Here is a 23,839-nt window from a genome sequence, read left to right as displayed (position 1 = left end):
GGTGCAATAAACATCTTTCCACTCCTTACTGCCACTCACCCCGTCCCAGCACTCAGGCATGGCTCCTCAGTAACTGTACGCTCAGCCGACAAAGAAAGATGAGGGTGTGGACAGGCAGACGAGCAGCCAGACCTCTCCTGTTTTAAGGGACTAGGTTCTGGTGAGCACTCGCTGTCAGATGGAGATTTGGATTGTAGGTGCTGCAAGCTGCTGCAGTGTCTTTGTCTGCCTCGGCACTACTCCCACCCAGACTCTTAAGCCTTGAATTGCTGCCCTCCTCCCCTCGTGCCTCTTCTCTTCACACTACAGCGCTTGAGACAGGGTGTGGGGCAGGCTGGAGGTGATTGGCTCAGAGTGTTGCCTCCCCTGCACGGGATTGGTCAGCTGTCTTGTCAGTCTGTAGTGTGAAGGCACTCTCTCTCTCATCAGCACCACTGCTCTAGTTTTGATCTATTCCTACTTCTCTGTCCTCCTGTTTTGTTTTTTTCGCCAACCTTGTTTCGTGCTGCTTTTCATGTATAAGCTGTAATGAGGCCAAATCTTTGATAAGACGATAAGAGGTCAGCTGGCTTCATTATTGCAATTCCCCTTCACTTGTCTTAAAATCTTTCGAGCAGCTTCAGACTCCTTAAAGCAGGTTTTTTTTACTTTAATGGACAAAAATTCCGTAATAACCCCTTCTGCACCTCCTTGTGCGGGTGAAAAAGACTAAATATTTTATCAGATGTGCCTTTTGTTTGGACGGCGACGGTGTTTTTGGGTTTTGAAACCCCCCAAAAATGAAACCACCTCCAGAGTGGAAATTTAAAAAATGCTCCACCGTTGAGTTTTTCATCTAAAGGCTTGAAAACGCAAAAGTGTCTCTGATCAGCTCACACTGGCTCTCGTCAAGTACGCGTTTACACCCATGTATAGTCCAGGAAAACGACAACAAACATGTTAGACTATTTTCATCAGTCAAACATTCAAGTTGCCCTAGCAGCTCTGATAACTACGCAGATTCATTTCAGCAGTTAAGCAGAATTATCACAGATAATATAACAGAACAGAGAAGGCGCGTTAATTACCAAGGGCAATTTATTCTATTTCTATTCTATTTCGCGCTACTAGGAAGAGAAGTCACGGGGCGTCTTTTGCGTCACCATATGCACGCAGATTTACCCCTAAAGACGCACGTCTAAACTCAGAATAAAAAGTGAGAATGTAACGGCACTTTTGCATTTTCTGTCCAGATAGTCTCATCTAACACATCAATCAGTAGCTGGTGCTTGGCCTCACTCATGTATTGACCCATGTGCCTACTCATCTTTGTCGCTATGATGCTTGACAGGAGAATCCATGTTGAGCAGAAACAGGTTATTGGTTGATAGTTGGATGGGATGATTCCCTTCTGTGGGTCCTTCATTATAAGGACTGTCCTGCCCTGTGTTAACCATTCTGGGTGAGTACCATCCCTGACCATCTGGTTCATCTGTGCTGTTAAGTGTTGTTCTTCAACCACTATATACCCCCTTTTCAACCAATTGCGAACTGGCCTGCAAAACTGGTTCCAGAACGGCACCAACTCTTTGCTGGGCTTGAACCGCAAACTGCTTATGTCAAGGGCTGGGGGTGGGGTTATCTGACCAACAATACCAACTCGGTGCTGTTGAGAGACACTAACTAAAACGTGTATCATTCATTTATTTGATTTGTTTAACTGCAATGTGATTGATACAGGCGAGCTAGCGCGCTAATGTTAGCGTACAAGAAAGTCCAACATTAACATCTTACGTTCAGTGTTACTAAAAATGTATTCGGCGTCCATAGTGATCAAAATGAGCAGCACAGATGTGTGTAGACATGTAGTCTGCTGTTGTTATTATACTTGCCGGGAGAGCGGAGACATATGCAGACGTTAACAGTGACTGTGACGTTAGCAAGTTGAACCAACTGCGGACCAGCACTAGCACTGGCTCTGAACCGGCCCTGAAACTGCTTTGGTCGAAAAAGGGTATATGTGGATCAGGTCAGGCCAGGTGCTGTCCAGCTCTTTGTCACTCTTTAATTGGATGTCTGCCATGGAGATGGTTACTGGTTCCTGTTCTGGGAGATTCCTGTGGTTAGCCATTGCCATTGAGCATCGTGGATGCTCAATGGCATATGTTCTTCCAGTATTCTTCCATCTCAGCTCTTGGTGGATCTGACCTGGTGTTGCCCTACCACTGAGAGTACACTCTAGATGGTTCAATGGAAAACCTTCTGTTTACTCTCCTGGCTTTTACTTCTTGTGGGTATCTCTTTAGTCAGGGGGCTTCAGCCAGTCACATGACTGCCCGACAGATCTTTTTGGCCAAACAACCTTGTTTTTGGTAGACTCGTTGGCAAATTGACAGAGTAAAATTGTCCAAAAAAAAGAAAACTGTTGGTCTTGTATTTTTTGTCCCAGTCCAGCCCCGTTTGGCAGTCTTTAGTGCCTCTGGTATGGACAGCTTGTTGTCTTTTGCCCCTTTCTTCAACATGTTGCCTTTCTGAAACTTGGCTAGCCTGCTAACCTCTTCCTGCTGCTCTTATCTTAGCCACTTAGCTTCCATGGAGGCTATTGCATCAACAGATAAAGATACAAAGCGTACGTGCATATTAACATGACTGTTATGGTTTCACTGCTGACTATGCATAGTGACCAGAGTCTCTGGTGTCATTCAGCAGCAGGCCCCTTTGTTCTGCCTCTTCGGCCCTGTCTCTCCCTCTTTCCTCTCCCAGTATCCACTCTTTTCTTTCTTCATCTATCCCCCCTTTCCTGTTGACAGAACACTCAGTGTGCTGACTCAACTTGAAACACAACTCTTTGCTTACCCCTCCTCTCTCTCTCCCTCTCTCTGTGAATTTATCCCCCTTTCCTCCACAGAAGAGATTAACTCCCTCCCTGCTGACTCTGCATTACTCAATCTACTTTAAACATACAGTCACTGCCAACAAGCGCTTGATGAACAGTGATGAGCATTGAGGAAGTTTTGCACAAATATTGAAGATATTGATATTAATATAATGTAAAAGAAGGTCAAACTTCACCAATAATATGCAGTCAAACATCAGTTCAGTGGCTTGGTAATCTCAAATCAATTTCAAATCAATTTTACTTATATAGCCCAATATCACAAATCACAGATTTGCCTCAAAGGGCTTCACAGACTGTACATCTCTTGCTAAAATAAACAATAATGTCCCTGGAAAAGAGAGCATATGTTGTTCCAAAACCTGTATGTTCCCTTATGAAATGAATGGTACCTTCACAGATGCAATTTTGAATTTTGTGCTGGTAACATTCTGAAGGAAACATATTTGGCCCAGAGGACAGACAAAGATAATTTACTATTAGATGTTAATGCTTCGTCAATTTGAAATAGAAAAAATATAACTTTTTTAAAAATTTCTATTTAATGAATCTCAAGGATGCATACATTGGACTGAATGTAGGCCTTAAAGCGCTTTTAGATACAGAAATAAACAATCATAATGAACTCATACCTTCCAATCCCCTATTGGCATCAGCTGTTCACAACTTTCCTGCAGAGAAAGACAAGCAGAGATAGAACAGAGAGAAAAATATTAAAATAGAAACAAGATAAGCCATCTCAACTTAACACATATTCCTCACAAATTAAAATGTGCATCCACTGTTGGAGCTGAAAGCTGCCAGACTGACAGAAGAGCAGCAGAAGTTGTGCGCTATAGGTCCAAACCACAGTCACAGAAAAACAGTTTCCCAGAAGCACCTGCAGTGCATCATGTTTAACTGTCTCACAGAAATGTATGTTAAAAATTAAATTTAGCATTAATTGTTAAATATAGGCACAAAAACCTATATACCTTAGTAGACACAAAAAGCCAAGATGTTCATAGTAAAATTGTTCTGTATGGGTATGAACCAAGGTAATTTTGGTTAACTTACGAAATAATTAAATAAAAACTACAATTGAAAAAACATTTGCGTTAACTGAAAGAAAAAGAAAAAAAAAAAAAAAAATATATATATATATATATATATATATATATAGTTTTTGAAAAAAAAAACCACTATGTGAGTTGATTGCCGTCAGAAAGTTCAGCACTTCACTCCAACCAAAATTCAAAACACCTGGAGCTGCAAGGGTTAATAACCTTGTTGGGGCTGAGATGGAAAAGGCAAAGTAAAATTTATTGTGAACTTTATGGATCTCGCACCCAACAAACCCAAACTACTAAAATCTAAACTAAAAATAAGCATTTTCAAAAAAAATAAAATAAAAACTAGCAAACTCACCCTGGAAAAAATATTAGAACAAACTGATTTTAAAAAACAAAAAATCATAACGAAATTAAGACTAAAACTAATTAAATATCCAAAGCTATTATAACCTTGGTTCGAACTCATACAAAGGTTCTCCGGAAACTTAGTAGTACTTTGCATTAAGTTGGGCTACCATAACATGTATTTAAATTGAATGGTCAGAACAGAAATTCAGTCTGACTTTTGGTCCCTATTACGGATCAGGCTTTACAAACACTGGACCCCACATTTCCCATAATGCAGCAAGATAGTGGCTTTCTATACTGACATTACCATGATGACATCATTATAACATCATCAGGGTTTTTTTTTGCCAGACACAGAAGATATGATTGAACTGTTTTCAAAGGCTGAGTCGTACTCTCCATGGATCACATCTGACATTGATGGGTAAGATTGGTGGAAGCCTCCTTAAAAGCAATGTTTTGACACATATTTATATCTCTGGTTTGTGTGAATTTCACCTGCCATTCCATCTCATTCTAGAGAGACAGTAAAGATAATTTACTTAAGGGCATGTAGGAGACTGGGAACAAATCAGCAGTAAAAAGTGAGGGAAGATGGTGTTAAATACAGAATGAAAGAGTGTACAGTGACCAGATTTACCCCACAGCAAGTCACCTCAGCCATCAACAACCCCTAAAGAAAAGTAGGGGGTGCTGTATAAAACATAAATAAAACAGAATGGTTTTTTTTTAAACCCACCTGTTTAATGTGCTTTAAGTTGTGTTTTAGCCACATGCTAAGCAGGCCGAAAGTTCTTCTGTTATAAGCTTTGGCTCAAATGTTTTTTTGGTTTAATCCTTCAAACTGAAAAGCTTTTGTGTATGTAAATATACACACATAATTCTGAATTTGATGCATTCTTTTACACAGCGACCCATATTCTTTGGAGTTGAGGCTGTACGTCTGCAAATAATGATGAGCTGGGCTTCAGATTCAACATAAAAATCATATTTTTTGTCATCGGGTCACAGTGGCATGGGGAGTCACAATCCCTACGAGCCAGTCTGACGTCTTTACTGCCAAAATAGATTTAAAAATTTAAAGACAGTGATTGATGACAAGCTGGCTTTAGTGGAAGTGACAGCTGTGCCAGCGGCAGTCAAAGCATCCCAGTGTTTGAATGAACTAAATTTCATGTCAGGCAAAACATATTTTTAGATTCAAGTCTATGTTTTGTCTTTCAGTCCTCACTTGTTGGGGAATCTGGTCTTGACTCTCCATTTAAGCAGAGATGTGTTGATATAAAACAGGTTTTTCTAAAGTAAGAAATGTGCTGAAAAATGACAAATGTGTAATTTTTGTCATTTTTCAACACAGCAGTGAAAGCTCACCGATGCCAACCTGTGTTAATTCAGCACATGTCATGTCATTCCTGCTCTGCTGCCTTTGTACAGCTTAAAACAGAGCAGGAACATCTACAAATCTGGTTAAAAAAAAAATCAGGCCATGCACATGAGGTTAGACACCAGACATCAGAACTGTTGGACAGATGGTTGTCACGCTGCATCCTTGTTATACATGCACAAGTTATTACTGTTGTTTATATTATTTCAGAAAGAAAACATGATATGATTTAAGATGGATACCTTACAAAGTGAAAAGGAAAAGTGGTGTATTAGGGTATAGGGGGGGAAAGAAATTCACATTTTAACTTATTAGCAGTGATGACAAGAACACAGAGGACAGGAGTGCACTCCACTGAGTGAACAAAGCTGATCAGGGACACACCTAAAGAGAGAGGAAGATGTCACTCACAATAACAGGACCTGAAGCTGCCCTATGAGAAGAATATGATGTTGAATATGTTGAATGAATCATCATTTGAGAATCTGATGGCGAGATGGGAGCTTATCCAATAAACTGAACTGAAAGGGCAGCTTCAGTCGCTGTGGATTTCATGCAAATGGCTCATTGCTTTCAGTAGGAAAATATTAGTGATAACAGTTGAGTGGTCGGACCAGCAGGTGGCACTCTTCTCTTTCTTATAACTGCCACCCTGTGATACTGCATGGAGAGGATGTGCAGCAGTTGAGCTCAGTGAGAAAGGAGATCCCTGTGGACCTTGATTGGTGCTGGAGTTGGTGACGAGGTGAAATATGTGCCTTGTTGTCTTGGTAAAGGGAGAGATTTTCTATTGGAATTATTGCATGATGTATTTATGATTCCTCTTTCAGCCAGGAGTCTGCCCTGGTGATCCTACCAGCAGTATATCGTGCAGGGTTGCATGGAAATAGGGCCCTGTGGAGATGTGTTGGATCTAATTACATCGTGTTTGCTGCTGCGATGCGTTTCTTCCGTCTCTGATCTCAGAGTCTGCGTGTCTGGAGGCTGGTGTTGTGAATGTAGATTTTGGCCTAGATTTTGGGCTATTCAGAAGGATCTCTCTATTGAAAAACAGAATTCCTGCAGCGCTAAATTCAGCACACTCAGGAGGATCAGGGGGCAGAATGATTAAGTCTGCTCCTTTAGACACTATGAATTTAGATGTCCACAGAGGGAAATTACAAGCAGTGCAAAACATTTCCAGAAAACCGTGTACATGAAGGGAAATGTTACACTTATTACTCCATAAGATTCATTTGATAATGATTAGTAACAATGCATATTGGAGTTTTATATTTACATATATATAATCAGCTTATAATTTATATATTACAACAGCGGCAATAACATGTTTATCCTTTATTTAACACTATGCTTTAACACTATGTAGACAGTGGGTATTTTGTACCAGTGGTTACCAGCTTTTACCGTGGATCATGTTGGGGTAGATAGCCTTCAACTAAATACAATTTTTTGTTTATGATCTTCTGTAGAGCTAAGAAGAAAACAACAGAAATAAAAACATATTAGTGGCAAAGTATGAAAAAAAAAAAACAGACCCAGGGGAGGGGAGTAATATTTCGAGAAAAAAGTTGAAAATTTAAAAGATTAAAGTGGCAAATCTACGAGAAAAAAGTTGCAGATTTACAAGATTTAAAGTGGCAAATCTGTGTGAAAATAGTTGCAGATTTAAAAGATTAAAAGTGGCAAATCTGCGAGAAAAAAGTGAAATGTAGTACCTTGAAAAACAAAAAACTATCCTATTTTTCCGACTTCTTCTCATAAATCTTCTAAATCTACTGTTTTCTCGTAGATTTGCCACTTTTAATCTTGTGAATCTACGACTTTTTTGTCGCAGATTTGCCACTTTTAATCTCATATATCTGCTACTTTTTCTTGCAGATTTGCCATTTTTAATCTTGTAAATCTGCAACTTTTTTCTCCCAGATTTGCCACTTATAATCTTGTAAATATGCAACTTTTTTCTTGCAGATTTGCCACTTTTAATCTCATAAATCTGCGACTTTTTTCTTGCAGATTTGCCACTTTAATCTCATAAATTTGTGACATTTTTCTCAAAACATTACCCCCTTCCCGGGTCGGTATTTATTTATTTTTTCATACTTGGCCCTAATACGATGTGATTTTATAAACTGACAAATAAATATTTTTCCTTTCATGGTTCTCTGTGTCAGTGAATTCATCTGATGTGTCTATGAGGTGTGTGTTTGATTCGCTGTGCTGGCAGTCCGATGTTTCTGCTTGTTCTGGTGGTTCTGGTAGTTACCGGGAGGACCCCGCTGGTCCGACTGCGGGTCTGGCGGAGCCAGTGCCGTGCGATGACATGCCAGCGGTGAGTTTGGCGGCTGGGGGGAGGGGGTTGGTTAAGGGGCGCGGGGCTGGCGGGGCACGGTAACCCCCCCGATGCCTCCTCTCCTTTATCCTGCTGTGTTGCGAAACAACAAACACAAGGTGGTTATATGGGAAAAACCTCGGCAGACAGAGCAGCAACACACAGAAACATTTCTGATGCAGTGTTTATGGAGGTCTCCGGGATGATTTCAGTTATCCTCTAATCCTTTAAGCTCCAAAGAAGACACTTCTGGTCTCACTTTGCCTCATTTCTGTTCCAGAATCACCAGAGAGTTCAAGCTGAAGACCTGTAGCCTTCCTTTGATAGGAAAAGAGGAACAGGTTGTGGGCAGAGAACTGCTGGATTAAACTGTGCACACTTGAAATCAGGAATATGCTGCATTCATGTCGCATGGGAAACACTGGAAATATAGAGAACGGCTCTAGTTACGGTGTTACTTTAAGAGCAGTAGCCAGGATTTAAGATGTACTGATGTCATGAGCCCAATCTCCCCAAGACTCCTGCAAAACATTCTGACCACTACTTAAAGGTATTTTACTAATATAGTTTGCTATATACAGTAGTGAAGGGACAATGAAGCTTCATGAACCATTTGCTTTATTTTTTGACCCCACTAGATGGCGGTCTTGGCTTAAAAAAAGGCTTTAGCAATGGTAATTGAGTGTGTTTTCAGCCCTTTGTTGAACAAAGAGCGCCATCTAGTGGGCTCAGTAAATAAAGCAAATGGTTCATGAAGCTTCGTTGTCCCTTCACTAATACACAGTTTTCTCAAACAAGTTATATTTCCAAACATGACATTTAAGAAATAAAATCCTTGCGGAGAATGATTTTTTAAAATTTTATTTAGCAGTCCAATTTGAATGTTGTAATCATTAGTTTAGTCTAGTATTCATTTTTACAATCAGGTTTTTTTAAGCTGAAGCTTCGAATCTGTTTCAGAAAATGAATACTTCTCATTTGTTGCTTTTAGCCATCAGGACACACCATGACCTGAATACAGCATTAGTCCAACATTACTTCCAGTGAGTCAGACAAGAGTTTTACCAGTGTTTTGTGCAGGGAGGTAATCACTCTGTGGCAAGACCAGAGCTACACACTTAAAACAAGCAGGGAGAGGAGAGATAAAACTGCAAGTGTTTCTTGGCTGAAGTCATCTTCGACAGAACTATAAAAGGAGTGGCATGTTGAGTCATGCAAACATGCAGCAGGATCGATGTGGCTGCAGTCGATGGCCTTATTATTTACAAGCAGCGAGACTTAATAAGCAGGCCTAATGACATTTTGCTAGATGAGCTGATCAATAACAGAATTAGTCATTCAAATTGATTCACAGCAGATTTAGGCTACTTCTATTAATCCACTGAGTCAAACAGAAACAACCCTAAGTGACTATATCTCTTGGGTGCTCTGTTTTGTTTCTGACACACTGGCCAACTGAGTCATGGCTAACATGTTTAGTCAGTCACACTGATTCCTCCAGCAAAAATAAGAGGCTTGTCGAGAGCAGATGAATACTCCAATCTTGTTTATGGTTAGTTCAATATGTTGTTTTCATGCTATTCTGGGCAGTAATGATTCTGCTGCCTGTTTGCTTTCCACAACAATAAAAAAGGCCTTTGCATAATTGGCCATTTGTACGGTGGCCCTGAGAACTCACAGCGCCGCAATTTAAGAAAACACATGCAAATAAAACAAAACAAAAGCAAATTGAGAAAATATCTTCTTCAATTTGACAACACAAGTGCAGCATTTAGAAAATGTGCTGTAAAGACCACAACACAACAGAAGTGTTTCCAGAGGACACTTAAAAGTGATGCACATGTCTGGACACGCTTGTGATATTATCGTCGTTAATTCAACATAATGATAATTTCATGTTATAACCATCATAACATGCTAACGTTAGCAGCTGATCATAGCGTGCTAACGTTAGCAACTGATCGACAGCTTGCTAGCGTTAGCGGGCTAGCAAGACTCGGTACCATTGAGAGAGACCAACTAAAACGTGTATCATTTATTTATTTGATTTGTTTAACTGCAATGTGATTGATACGGGCTAGCGGGCTAACGCTAGTGGGCTAACGCTATATATCACGTCATCACATGAAAATCTCATTATCATGAAATAACTGCATAATTTCACGTTATAACCTGAAATGATCATTATCTTGAATTAACCACTAATATCACATGTGTGTCCAGACATGTGCATCACTTTTAAGTGTCCCCTGGAAACCCTTCTGTTGTGTTGTGGTCTTTGCAGTGCGATTTCTAAATGCTGCCCTTGTGTTGTCAAATTGAAGATGCTTTCTCAATTTGCTTGCGTTTTGTGTATTTGCATGTGTTTTCTTAAGTTGCAGCACTGTGAGCTCTCAGGGCCATTGTACCATTTGACCTCTTTTTCATTTATCTTACCCTTTATCCGCTACTTTCTCCATTTACACAACTTGTAAGAATAATGCCTTTTTCAGACATACATTTTGCCTCTTCATGTCATTTTTCCATCAAGTTCATCTGGCATGTCTCCACCATTTCATCATCTCTGCAACAAGGGGCTCTCAAACAACATTCAAGAGCCCCTTATTCAGCCAACCTGGTGCTTAGGTAATGGGTAAGTGGACTGGAATAAGTGGCCTTTATGAAACCACCCACTGCCTATTCTCGCTTAGTTTGTGCTTTCCTCTTTGTTCTCCACCACTAAATGAGCTTTTATCTTTTCATAGTGTTGTTATCAAAGACTCATGGTTGGATGGAGTTGATTAATCTCCTCCACTGCTGATAAATAAGCACATCGTCAAATTATAAACCATCACAGCTAATGAGCATAACCATCTCCATAAACATCAAGAGTTTGAGATTGCATGTGACCATCCAGACAGGAGAGTTAATTGCACAGAGGACACACAGTAAATAAACCAGGATGACTGACCATGTCTGAGTCCACTCCACGCTGCTCCGGCAGCAGGGGCTTCTCCTCTGTGAACTGCTGCTCCTTCATCCCCGCCATCCTGGACAGCAACCTGCAATTACCATGGCAACAGACACACACACACACACACACACAAAAAAAAAATTAGTTCATGCTTTTGTTACTTCAAGGTTAGATTACTGTAATTCCTTACTGTCAGGCTGCTCCAATAAATCCCTTAAAACTATTCAGTTAGTCCAAAATGCAGCTCGTGTACTGACAAGAACCAAGAAAAGAGATCATATTTCTCGCTGCACTGGCTCCCTGTAAAATCCAGAATTGAGTTTAAAATCCTTCTTCTTACTTACAAAGCTCTAAATGGTCAGGCACCATCATCTCTTAAAGACCTCATAGTGCCATATAACCCTTCTAGAGCACTAACGTTCCCAAAATTCAATGTTACTTGTGGTTCCGAAAGTCCTTAAAAGTAGATTAGGAGCCACAGCCTTTCAGTTATCAAGCTCCTCTCTTGTGGAATCATCTCCCAGTCTCAGTATGGGAGGCAGACACCCTCTCTTTATCCAAGAGTAAACTTAAAACTTTCCTCTTTGACAAAGCCTATAGTTAGGTCTGGCCAAGGCCTGCCTTGGACCAGCCCCTAGTTATGCCGCTATAGGCCCAATGTGTCGGGGGACATGATACACCGGCGTCCTCTTTCTCTCTCTCTCTGATGTCCCAATAATACATGTCATAAGCTTGCTGGTCTCACTGCCGTGGATCTGGTTCGGCCCCAGATGGGAATGCTCCTCTCCTGTTCCACTCACCATCACTACTGGCCAATGGTGGCGCTTCATCACCTGCTGCTGTGCCCCTCCCAGAACTCCTGCTCCTCTCTGTCTCTCTCCCAACCGTCTCTCTATCCTCCCTCCCTCCCCCTCAACCTCTATCTACCCTATACTCTGTTGATCTGTACAACGACATCTATTGCACGTCTGTCCGTCCTGGGAGATGGATCCCTCCTCTGTCTCTCCCTAAGGTTTCTTCTTCTTTTTCCCCTGTTAAAATGTTTTTTTTAGGAGTTTTTCCCTGGCCGATGGAGGGTCTAAGGACAGAGGGTGTCGTACCATGTACAGTCTGTGAAGCCCTTTGAGGCAAATCTGTGATTTGTGATTTTGGGCTATATGAATAAATTTGATTTGATTTGATATACTATCTGTTAAAGGGATAGTTTGGATTTGTCCACAGTCGTAAATATTGTTCTTTTTACTCCATTACATTTAGCTGACAGCTTTAGTTACTTTTGAGGTCGAGATTTAACATAAACATTGTATTATATGTATGTATTGTTATAGTGCATTGTATTAAGTATTATGCATGTTTATAAATTAAACCACATAACAGTATGAATTCTAATTAACCCTGCTTATACAAAAGTAAAAAGCTGCCTAAAATAATGCATCAAACATAAAAATACAAAAATAATAATTTGGAATATATAACAATCTGAGTGCATCCATTCTGCATTATAAGTACTTTTACTTTTGATACTTTAAGTACATTTTGATGCTGATACTTTTGTACTTTTACTCCAGTAAGTTTTGAATGCAGGACTTTTACTTGTAGTGGAGAAATTAGTGTTGTATTAGTACTTCTACTGAAGTAAGGGATCTGAATACTTCTTCAGACACTGGTGTGTTCCCCGTTTGGAGAACCAGATGCTCCAGGCAGGAAATGAATAAATGTATTGCTACAGATAGGGAAAGGGACTGACACAAAACATACTTTAACCACCTAAACAAAGGCCCACCCTAAAAAAGTTATACCCCTTTATGTGAACGTTATATTTAGAATTATGTCCACCAATTTTTGTTGCTCTCCACAGCCGACACTACTTTTTCTTAACCGTAGAACTCCCATGTTCCTACGCATAAGCACATTAGCACAGATCATGTGTTTTGGTCAGAATCCAGCAGCTAACTGTTGTAAAAGCCAACAAATATAAGAAAATAAGAACGAGTGACTTTTGCATGTGGAGACTGAACAGGCTGAAAGAGAGAGAGAGGGGAAACTTCTGTGGAAAGTAGAGTCCAACATGAAGAAAGAGCTCAAGCTCCCTGGTGGTGTCCTTGTGTGAATTGTAAACTCATGCCTACGGACCCGGAGAACTACCAAAACAGTTGATCTGCGGCGGTGCACGAAGTATACAAGTGTGTTTATGTATAGGAACATAGGAGTTCTATCAGCCTGTTCGCTCGTCAATAACGTCAGCAAGATCGTGTGTACAGGCAGTGAAAAACGAGCTATGTCTCCGTATTTCACCGTCCACTGTAATGCGTCCGCCACCATCTTGTTGATATAGTAGTGATTGAAAGCCAAGCAAAGTTTAAAAGGGTGGGTTACCTGAGTGACTTACGTAACTTGCGTGACTTGCGATAGTCACGTGACCCTTGTAACTACTTCTCTTCTGGCATTTACAAAAATGTATTTACTGTTTAAACTGTCTTTTATAACGCCTTACCAGGACGTTTTTTGCCCTAAACCTCAGTGGTTTTACAACATAAATCTACAGAAACTGCAGCCTTTTTTACAACAGCGAGAACGCTGTTCTGTATCGCAAGCCATTAAACGCGAGTTGTGATACGTACATACGTGCCGTGATTTGACACACGACCTCTTCTGTCATTTAGGTTGGAGAACTTGATGGTTCTACAGTTGAGAAAAAGTAGTGCCAAATTAAATGGCTGTGGATAGCAACAAAAGCACCAAAAATTGGCGAACCTATCATTAATATAGCGTAAACATAAACAGTCTAAGATTTTTATGATGGGCCTTTACTTTAACTGATGAAAATAAGTTTTCTCTCTCTCCCCGTCAGCAGTCTGTCTTGAGCTCCAAAGTGGGAAACGTGCAGACCATCATCTACTGCAGGTCATACATTGACTGTGGGTAAGTCCCTCTTACAACCCCACTTCAAAAAATCTGAACTATCCCTTTAACCATTTAAATAAATCAAACTTCATCAGCACTGACATCGCCAGTGCGCTACATAATTATGGCAGTTCAGTTTCAGTTAAATGTAATGAAAGTCCTTCATGCAGTAATCTACAAATGATTGAAGGACTCAGATCTCTGAATGCTGAATGTTGAACTGAACTGGAACAATCATAATAGGTGATTGAAAGTGGAGGAGATGGAGGCAAGTAGTTTTGCTGCAAACCTGTCCTGATTTCTTCTAGAATTTATTGGTGCAAAATCAAAAGCAAAAAGCAACATACACAGCTACAGTACAAATCAGAATTTAATTAATGCAAAGTTGTGATACAGATGCAGCAATGCTTTAGATTTGAGCTAGAGGCTTGTCAGACATTTTGCATCCTTAAGGTATAATAACTGTGTTTCTTCCTCATAACATAAGCAAACATGATTTTTTATTTTTTTTTATTGAAACCTGCCTAGCTTATATCCATATTATGTGCTAGCAGTCTTATTCTTTCTGCCTTAGGTGATGCATTGCTGTTTCTTGGAGGATAACTGCCACCTGTAAGACACTGAAATAATGTTAAACTGTTTATTATTGTGCAAGAGCATTAGACAAACAACTAGCATTGCTCTATAGTCCTACTAGAGGTCACAAACATCACAGGGCACCTTTAATTGTGCTAAAATGTGTACATTTATGCTCACTATGCAAAAGTAATTTACATGCCACCAGTAGTGGGAGAAGTATTCAGGTCCCTTACTTAAGTAAAAGTACTAATACTACTAATACCACACTGTGAAATTAGTCCACCTGCATTCAAAACTTACTGAAGTAAAAGTACAAAAGTATCAGCATCAAAATGTACTTAAAGCATCAAAAGTAAAAGCACTTGTTATGCAGACTGGACCCACTCAGATTGTTATTTATATTCCAAATATATTATTAGATTATTTGAATTGATGCATTTATGCAAGCAGCATTTAATTTAGTCAGACATCACTCATTTGAACTACTTAATATACTGTGATGAGGTTTAATTGAAAAAAAAAAAAACTTCTAATCACTTTAAATTTATGATGTTTTTTTATGTTAAAGTTGACCTAAAAAGTATCTAAAGCTGTCAGCTAAATGTAGTTGAGCAAAAAACTGTAGTGAAGTAGAAGTATAAATTACATAAAAAAAGTACTCAAGTAAAGTACAAATACATCCAAATTGTACTTAAGTGCAGTACTAGATACTGTACAAACAAATAACAATTTTAACACTTTTAACTACATTCTAAAAATCAATCCTCCAAAATGGAGAATGATCAATCATCTTATTCTTTTCTAAAAGTTCAAAGTGTTGTATCTACAAAAAAGTTAAGTGATGTTCTGCTCTAGTTTGCCACATAACAAAGACGCACTCAAAATTGGAGTCGACATAAATGCTTACTGACCGAGATTATTAAGTATAAAGTGGAAGCTCGGAAGTGGCCAGACTACTGGCCCAAATGATCTCAAGGGGACTGAGGCTGTAAAAAAGTGTTATCAAACTGTCCTTTTGTGTCTGAGGACACACACACACACACACACACACACACACACACACACACACACACACACAGTGGGGTCAGACAGCATCAGTACAATAACAATGATGATGTCATCGGTCCACCACCACTGGAAACAAAAGACGACATCACAGACACAAACTTCAAGCGTAATTTCTATTGACACTACACTCCTTGACTGAGGTACTGCTGGCCTCAAAACTCATGTAAAACTGGCATATTGGTAAAAATGTTTGTGGAGATTACAGTAAAACACTGTCAAATTGCATCAGAAATAGGGCGTAAATCACTATCACTGTAGTAGATGCTTTTAATTACCGTAAATCAGCGAATAGTTCAACATTTTTAAACTGTAGAAACACACAGTTTTTTCATGTACAATTAACGGAGAAATACCATAATGTCACAAGGATACAATAACCCTAAAAATAAAGGGACTACTCAGTCAGAAATACAGGTTTTGCTGATATTTTCATTTTAATTTACAGTTGAAAACCCACTCACTGTGTTTTTTGACGGTGGCAGTTCTGGCAACCACAGCTGCCGGTATTTTACCGTAAATTAAACTGAATTTTTTTTACAGTGTTGCATTGGCTCCCTGTTCATTTTAGGATTTATTTTAAGATTATACTGATCACTTTTAAAGCTCTTTTAGGTCTGACTCCTGGCTATTTAACAGAATTATTAACTCTAGTGAAGGTACAATGTCACTTCATGAACCATTTGCTTTATTTAAGCAGATAGCTAGATGGCGCTCTTTGTTCAACAAAGGGCTGAAAACACTCAATTACCATTGAAAAAGCCTATTTTTAAAGCCAAGACCGCCATCTAGTGGGGTCAAAAAATAATGCAAATGGTGCAAGAAGCTTCATTGTCCCTTCACTACTTGTAACTGACCCAAATCTGTCAGGACTTGCAACACCTTTACAGTGGTATCGACACAACACCTCACTGTCTCTTCCCTTCTTTCTTTCTTTCTTTCTTTCTTTCTTTCTTTCTTTCTTTCTTTCTTTCTTTCTTTCCTTCTTTCTTTCTTTCTTTCTCTCCCTCCAACCTGATTTGCCCTCTGCTGTTGTCTCTCTCCTCTCCCTGGCAGCCATTCAGCACAATCTGTGTTTTTATCCGACACTCTTAAAGAGACAAAGCTCAGATGCCAGTAATAGTCTCTCCCAGCAGCTGATGATGTGCATGTTTGTGTGTGTGACCCTAGAGTCTCAGAGCCACTATACTTACAAGGGAAAATCCACACTAAGAAATCATCCACATCACCTAAGGCCGGATTTTTAAAGTAAAGCTCCACCTGTCAAAGCTAATGTGTGACTAATCTGTGCCACTGGCAACAGGAGACAAGGTGACTTTGTGAGCACAGACAGAGTTGGCCAAAAGCCTGTTTGTCCAAATGTACGGCAATGGTGCAAATAGCTCCAAAGTAGATATCAATCTGAGAGCTTTTATTGTTGTTGCATCAAAAGCTTTATTTAAATATCCAATTATTATGCAAAAATCATAGTTAAAGTTATCGTAAAATCATATGCATTGATTTTGATCAGTGGCTCTATCTGAGCAGTCGTGGAAACTAACTAAGTGCATTTACTCAAGTACTGCACTTAAGTATAATTTTGAGGTATTTCCATTTTATGTAACTTTATACTTCTACTTCACTACCTTAGAGGTAAATATTGTACTTTTTACTCCACTACACTTAGCTGACAGCTTTATTTACTTTTCAAGTCAAGATTTAATATAAAAAAACATGATAAATTTGAAGTGATTAGACATTTTCTTAATTAAACCTTATAACAGCATGTAATTAGCAAGTGGTTTAAATGAGCCATACTTTGAGAAAGTTCAAACACTCCTTACATAAAAGCATCAATAATAATAATAATAATCCAATAATACGGGTGCATCTCAATAAATTAGAATATCAGGAAAATTAATTTTCCAGTAGTTCAAGTCAAATAGCCCCAACCAAGTATTGAGTCTTAAAGATGGACATACTTTTCAGAGGCCAACATTTCCATATTAAACATACTTAAAAAAAAAATTGGTCTTTTGTAATATTGTTTTTTTTAGACACTGAATTTTAGGTCATCATTAAATGTAAGCCCTAATCATTATAGTTAGAAGAGATTAAATAAATTAAGACATGAAATGTTTCATTCTGTGTGTAATGGATCTATATGATGTGTTATTTCCACTTTTTGAATTGAATTACTGACATAAATACACTTTTCTATGATATTCTAATTTATTGAGATGCACCTATATATTTGGAACATATAAAACAGTCTTACTTTTAGTTCTGATACTTTAAGTACATTTTGATGCTGATATTTTTGTACTTTTACTTTAGTTTTCAAGTTTTGAATGCAGGACTTTTACTTGTAGTGGAGTATACTTCTGGAGAACACTTCTTCCACCACTGTATCTGAGCTTTTTTTGGTTTCTGTTTCCAGTGTGGAAATGATGCATAAGGCAGCAGTGATTGAACCAAAACAGTGGGCTGACAGATACTATAACTCTGTGTGGAGCTAAGGGGGATCTCTGCAGGTTTGTCACTATGAGCGATGAGGATTATGAAGTGCAGACAGTGCCCATGTTTATGAACAATTATGCACTAGTGACAAGAAGCTTACACTCATTTTAAACAATGTTTTCATAGTTAAGGTCATGTTTCATTAAACTGCAGGATCATGTACACAAAAACATGTTGGTGTTTTTGAACTTAGTAACTCTGGGTACAAACATTTTCCACTCCACATAAGGAAATCAAGCCAAATCAGGTGGGATGAGACAGAGTTATCAATTCATTACATATTAAAATAACTTGTACTTCTAATATGTCATAGTCTGTGGTTGCCTTTACTTTTATTTTGACACCTCAACAACATCACCCAAACGATGCCAGTGATCTCTTTTGTTAGTGTGAGCTGTATTTGCTACCCCATAGCCCCCATGTGACCACTTCAACGGTTGAGTGTGACCTTTAGGGAGGCCACTAGAATGGAGCCAGGAGGAGTATTAAAATGGGACCAAACAACCCCACCTCTCTTCCTCCTGCTTCGTCACTTTATGGCTGCTGTTTTCATCTACTATGTCTTCCCTGATTATCACCAGGGGCAGACTGGCCAATAGGAAGTCCAGAACGGCCGTCCCACAGACCCTGTCTGTCTGTGGCCTTTGTGGTTCATCAGAATCTGATTATCGCCAATACGCTCATTTGCTACGTGGAGAAAAAAACACAAAACTTGAAACAAAAACACAAAGAAGAGTGTGAGAAAGTGTCAAGTAGGAAGCATAAGGAGAAATGTGGCTGGGAATAATCAAAAGAGAAGAGGCCCAAATCATCAGAGGCAGAGGGATTAAAATGTAGAAATCTTACTGAGCTATTTAGTATTGAACCACCTATTAAGACTGTGGTGGACGGCCAGTAGGAGGAGGTTGAACCTACATTTATTAGGGTTCTGTTGCTATGAACAAACAAAATTACTTTTGGATTTTGGGGAGCGAACATGCCGTCAGTCTCTCTGTCTCCCTCTCTCTCTCTCTCTCTCTCTCTCTCTCTCGCTAGTGAAGGGACAACGAATTAACCATTTGCCTTATTTTTTGACCCCATAGATGGCGGCCTTGGCTTAAAAAAAGGCTTTATCAATGGTAATTGAGTGTGTTTTCAGTCCTTTTTTGAACAAAGAGTGCCATCTAGTTGGCTCTCTAAATAAAGCAAATGGTTCAGGAAGCTTCATTGTCCCTTCACTAGAAATCGTGTATGGTTTTGGGGCTAAATTTTGGAAAAAGTCCAGGGTCTTTTTCTTAGTCTCAGTCCGTCCCTGCTTGATTATCACCACTTCATTAATGCTATACTTTCTTAGAAAACTTTAAAAAAAAAAAGATCAAAGAAATGTTTATTTTAGTCATTTTTTCCTCCTCTGTATTTCTGACTGACATTACACTATGCTTTTAACAGCGTTATGCAGTACTGAGTTATCTGTTTTGGCCAGTTAACAGGCACGCATCACCCAAACTGCACTCCGCCATCCAGTTAAGTGGTTTGTAGCCAGGGTGTCAACTATAATAACAATAATGATAATAACAATTTTATTTATTAGTGAAGGGACAACGAAGATTCATCCACCATTTGCTTTATTTATGGAGCCCACAAGATGGCGCTCTTTGTTCAACAAAAGGGCTGAAAACGCACTCAATTACCTTTTCTAAAGCCTTTTTTTAATGCCAAGACCACCATCTAGCCAAAAAATAAAGCAAATGGTTCACAAAGCTTCATTGTCTTTTCCCTATTATTTCTATAGCACCTTTTAAAAACAGCAGCTTACAAAGTGCTTTGACAGAGAGTAGTTAATTACAACGAGAATGATGCCATTAACTAAAAACAATTTGTACATAAAAGAAAAAGAATAAGACAGAGCAGGAACAATCACAAGATATTCTCAGATACACAGAAAATAAAAGGTAAAAGGAATAAAAAATTAAAAAGTGAAGAAAAGGAGTAGTAAAATAGAAAGCATGATTTTAAAGAAGTTACGGACTCTGCGTGCCTTATCTCCTCTGGCAGCCCGTTCCAAAGTCGCAGAGGCGCTCTGGTGGAGAAAGCCCGCTCACCTTTGGTTTTCAGTTTTGACTTTGGAACGGTCAGAAGAGCGCCACCCGAGAATCTAAGGACGCGGGACGGCTCATATGGCGTTAATCATTCTGTTAAATAGCTAGGAGCCGGACCTAGATGAGCTTGAAGTGATCAGAAAAATCTTAAAATCACTCCTAAAATGAACAGGGAGCTGGTGCAAAGAAGCTAAAATTGGGGTGATGTCGTCTGTTAAATCCGGTAAGAAGCCAACTCATCTTTATCCTCCTTTCCTACTTTGTGTGTTTGGACAGTGAGAGCACACTATTTGGAAAGATTTTAGTGAGAAAAAACGGACAAGGACAAAAAATGGATTTTGTACACCCACATCCCCAGTGGAAATCACATTATGTGTAAGCAGTGGATGAAACCCAACAGACTTATCAAATGGGAATGCACATTGTGACTGACACTGGAGACAGCCAAGAAGTGGCTCCTCTAGACTAAGGCAGATAACTTAATATGCATCAGACCACCTACGAATTGTGGCTGAACAAACAAAGAAAAGACGTACACGCACTCAAACTTCATTGACAGATAATCCAAAGAAAATGAGCACTGTACCACCCACGGTATTTAAGACGGCCCAGCTATGAGCACAGAGCATGAAAGATTCAAAATGAAAACAAGGATGCGAAAGGATTACCTCCTTATCCTTATTTCACCTTGATACATCTGTGTTTCTTCCCTCCTTGGATTTCTTACATAACCATTGCCACTACGTTCAGATTTTGCGTCTAAGCCCATCTGTGTACATCGTATCAGTTTTCTCCGAATTTGCTTTACTTTGGAATATTTTCCTCCCAAGTCTTATATGTTTATTGGTCCATCACTACAAAACTTTATTCATATTCAGATCAATCTTATTATCCCGCACAGGGAAATACATTTTGCCCAGTGTACCAGACATCGTATATCACAATATCACAATAACAACCACAGCAAAATCACATTAAAACGTTTGATCACAATGATAATAAACAGCAACATTTAATAAAAAACCAGTCAATCCCAAGCAGTCAAATCAAATTTGATATAAAATTGCAAAAAGGCAAGTGAGCAGCTTCGAGGTCAATGGATTAAGATGTACGTTACTGGGTGATGGCTTGAGGAACAAAGGACTACTTCTTGTATCTGCTTGCATATAAAAGTACATTACCTGTTTCAATTTACATCCAACACAGACATGTGATCCCCTATACACCATGTAATATATGTTCTCCATCACCGCATTCACAAGCAGTAACAAAATCTTCTGCAAATATTTCTGGCCAAGGCGACTTGATTGTTTCTTGTTAAGAAAACTCCAATTCTTCTTCTACTGAAACTATGCTTTGTGTAGCCGTGTGTATTTGCTCCAAACCATCCATCCATCATCCTTAACCACTAATCTGAACTCGGGTCGCGGGGGGCTGGAGCCGATCCCAGCTGACATTGGCTGAGAGGCGAGGTTCACCCTGGACAGGTCTCCACATTATCACAGAGCTGACACATTTTTCAACCGGAGGCGGTTCCCGGCCAGTGCCCAATTGTAAACAGTTCTTCAGTTTTCCACCTCCAAAGAGCCGGCTCCCGACCGGGAAAATGTGTTCAACAGCAGCACCAACACTGCTGTTACGTCAGGTGCTGGGGGGGGGCAGAGCTATCTGACCATCAAGACCAACTCAGTGTCATTGCGAGAGACCAACTAAAACATGTATCATTAATTTATTTGAATTGTTTAACTGCAATGTGATTGATACGGGCTAGCACTAGCATGCTAGCGTTATCTGCCGATCATAGCCTGCTAACATTAGCCGGCAATCGATAGCGGGCTAGCAACGCCAAGACCAACTCTGTGCCGTCGAGAGAGACCAACTAAAACGTGTATCATTCATTTATTTGATATTGTATAACGGCAATGTGATTGATACGGGCCAGAGGGCTAACGCTAGTGGGCCAGCTAGCCCAACATTAACATTAACATTAACATCTTACGTTCAGTGTTAATAAAAATGTATTCGGCGTCCATAGTGATCAAGATGAGCAGCACAGATGTGTTGTAGAGACATGTTGTCTGCCATTGTTATTATACTTGCCGAGAGGGCGGAGACATATACAAATGTTAACAGTGACGTAATGAGGTGGCTTTAGAGCCTGTCGAAAATCAAACAGGTTTGGAGCTGGTTCGCAAGTTGAACCAACTGCCGAACCACAACCCCGGTCTTAAAACCCTAATTGAGACAAACAATCATTCATGGTCTCATTCAGTCCTACTGGCAATTTAGAGTAAATCTACTTAAATCCCCCTTACCTGGAGAGAAACCACACTGACACAGTGAGAACATGCACACACAGAAGAGCTGCAAGCTGGAGTTTGACCAACAACCCTCTTGCTAGCACGATCGCTAACCACAAGACACCACATAGCCCACTGCTCCAAACCAGTACAATTTCAAAAGTTCGCCTAAAATTTGCTTGACAATTAAATGGAAATTATTTGTTTCCGTTTCTCAAACCTGTAGTGGTGGAAGAAGTATTCAGATCTTTTACTTAAGTAAAAGTACTAATACCACACTGTGAAATTGCTCCACTACAAGTAAAAGTCCTGCATTCAAAACTTACTGAAGTAAAAGTACAAAAGTATCTGCAACAAAATGTACTTAAAGTATCAAAAGTAAAAGTACTCGTTATGCAGAATGGACCCACTCAGACTGTTATATAAATCCTAAATATATAATTGTATTATTATTATTGATACATTTATGTTAATTTTCTCAAGATAGGGCTCATTTAACTAACTTAATATACTGTTATGAGGTTTGATTTATAAAAATAGCTAATCACTTGAAAATGATCATGTTTTTTATTATAAACATATAATATTGAGCTGAAAAGTAAATACAGATATCTAAAGCTAAATTAAGTTGAGTAAAAAGTACAATATTTACCTCAAAATTAAGTGGAGTAGAAGTATAAAGTTACATAAAATTTAAATACTCAAGTGAAGTCCAAGTACCTGAAAATTGTACTTAAGTAAAGTACTTGAGTTAATGTACTTAATTACTGTACTTTCCACCACTACAAACCTGTAACCACTGTTTGACAGTTTATTCCAAACTCTTCCCTGCACACCTCTTTCTGTCTTTAGCATCTCATCCCTTCTTTTGATGTCTCTCTACTATCCACTAACCATCTCTGTCACATCACTTTCATTCTCAATACCTTATCTTTCTTGCCATCTCATGCTCCCATCTCTGTCTCTTCTCTTTCCACCTTCCACCCCTTCTCATCCCTCTCTTTCTCACAATCTACATTCACTCTGACATGCTTATGTAAGACAGCTGCTTGTGAAATCAATTACCATTCCATTACACCGGCTATATTTGGACTCATGACGCCACTGCTGCCAGTGGAAAGATATTGGTGCTGTTTTCCTGCATTTAATGCTTTGTTTGGTGTGTAACTTTGTATCTATCTATGGTGAAGTTCTCATTCATTCTTTAATAAGCGGTGTTGATGTGATTGTTTGTTTCCTGTTGATGTAATGGAGTGTGAATGTGTATTGGGGCATTTATTTTGGGTCAGTCAGTCTGCTGATCATTTGATCCGCTCCACATTGCAGCAAGATGTTCAGGATCCTCACTACTGGTAGGACTATAGGACCATTAGCAGTCTTCCAATGGTGGAAGAAGTATTCAGAGCTCTAACTTAAGTAAAAGTACTAACACCACACTGTGAAATTACTCCACTACAAGTAAAAGCCCTG

At 39.3% G+C, this 23,839-nt stretch overlaps 1 protein-coding gene across 9 annotated transcripts in view; it reads right to left on the bottom strand.

The window, feature by feature from the left end:
- Positions 1-23,839, bottom strand: part of ndrg4 (NDRG family member 4) — a 59,628-nt gene that overhangs the window by 18,700 nt on the left and 17,089 nt on the right. For 2 of the 9 annotated variants that reach the window (XM_059336181.1, XM_059336178.1), the window contains 3 exons: positions 10,942-11,032; positions 7,926-8,084; positions 3,508-3,546 (listed from right to left, as the gene is read on the bottom strand). In XM_059336181.1, coding sequence (XP_059192164.1) covers positions 3,508-3,546; positions 7,926-8,084; positions 10,942-11,019 — 276 coding nt within the window. In that variant the 5' untranslated portion in view covers positions 11,020-11,032. Of the gene's footprint in view, positions 1-39; positions 278-3,507; positions 3,547-7,925; positions 8,085-10,941; positions 11,033-23,839 lie in introns of those variants that run through there. The other 7 variants (XM_059336182.1, XM_059336179.1, XM_059336185.1 and 4 more) reach the window with 4 other exon arrangements.

The sequence above is a fragment of the Centropristis striata genome, chromosome 6 (genome assembly GCF_030273125.1).
Source record: "Centropristis striata isolate RG_2023a ecotype Rhode Island chromosome 6, C.striata_1.0, whole genome shotgun sequence".
NCBI classification, from domain to species: Eukaryota; Metazoa; Chordata; class Actinopteri; order Perciformes; family Serranidae; genus Centropristis; species Centropristis striata.
Note: the sequence above shows the minus strand (reverse complement) of the source record. Positions and strands in the feature narration are given on the sequence as shown.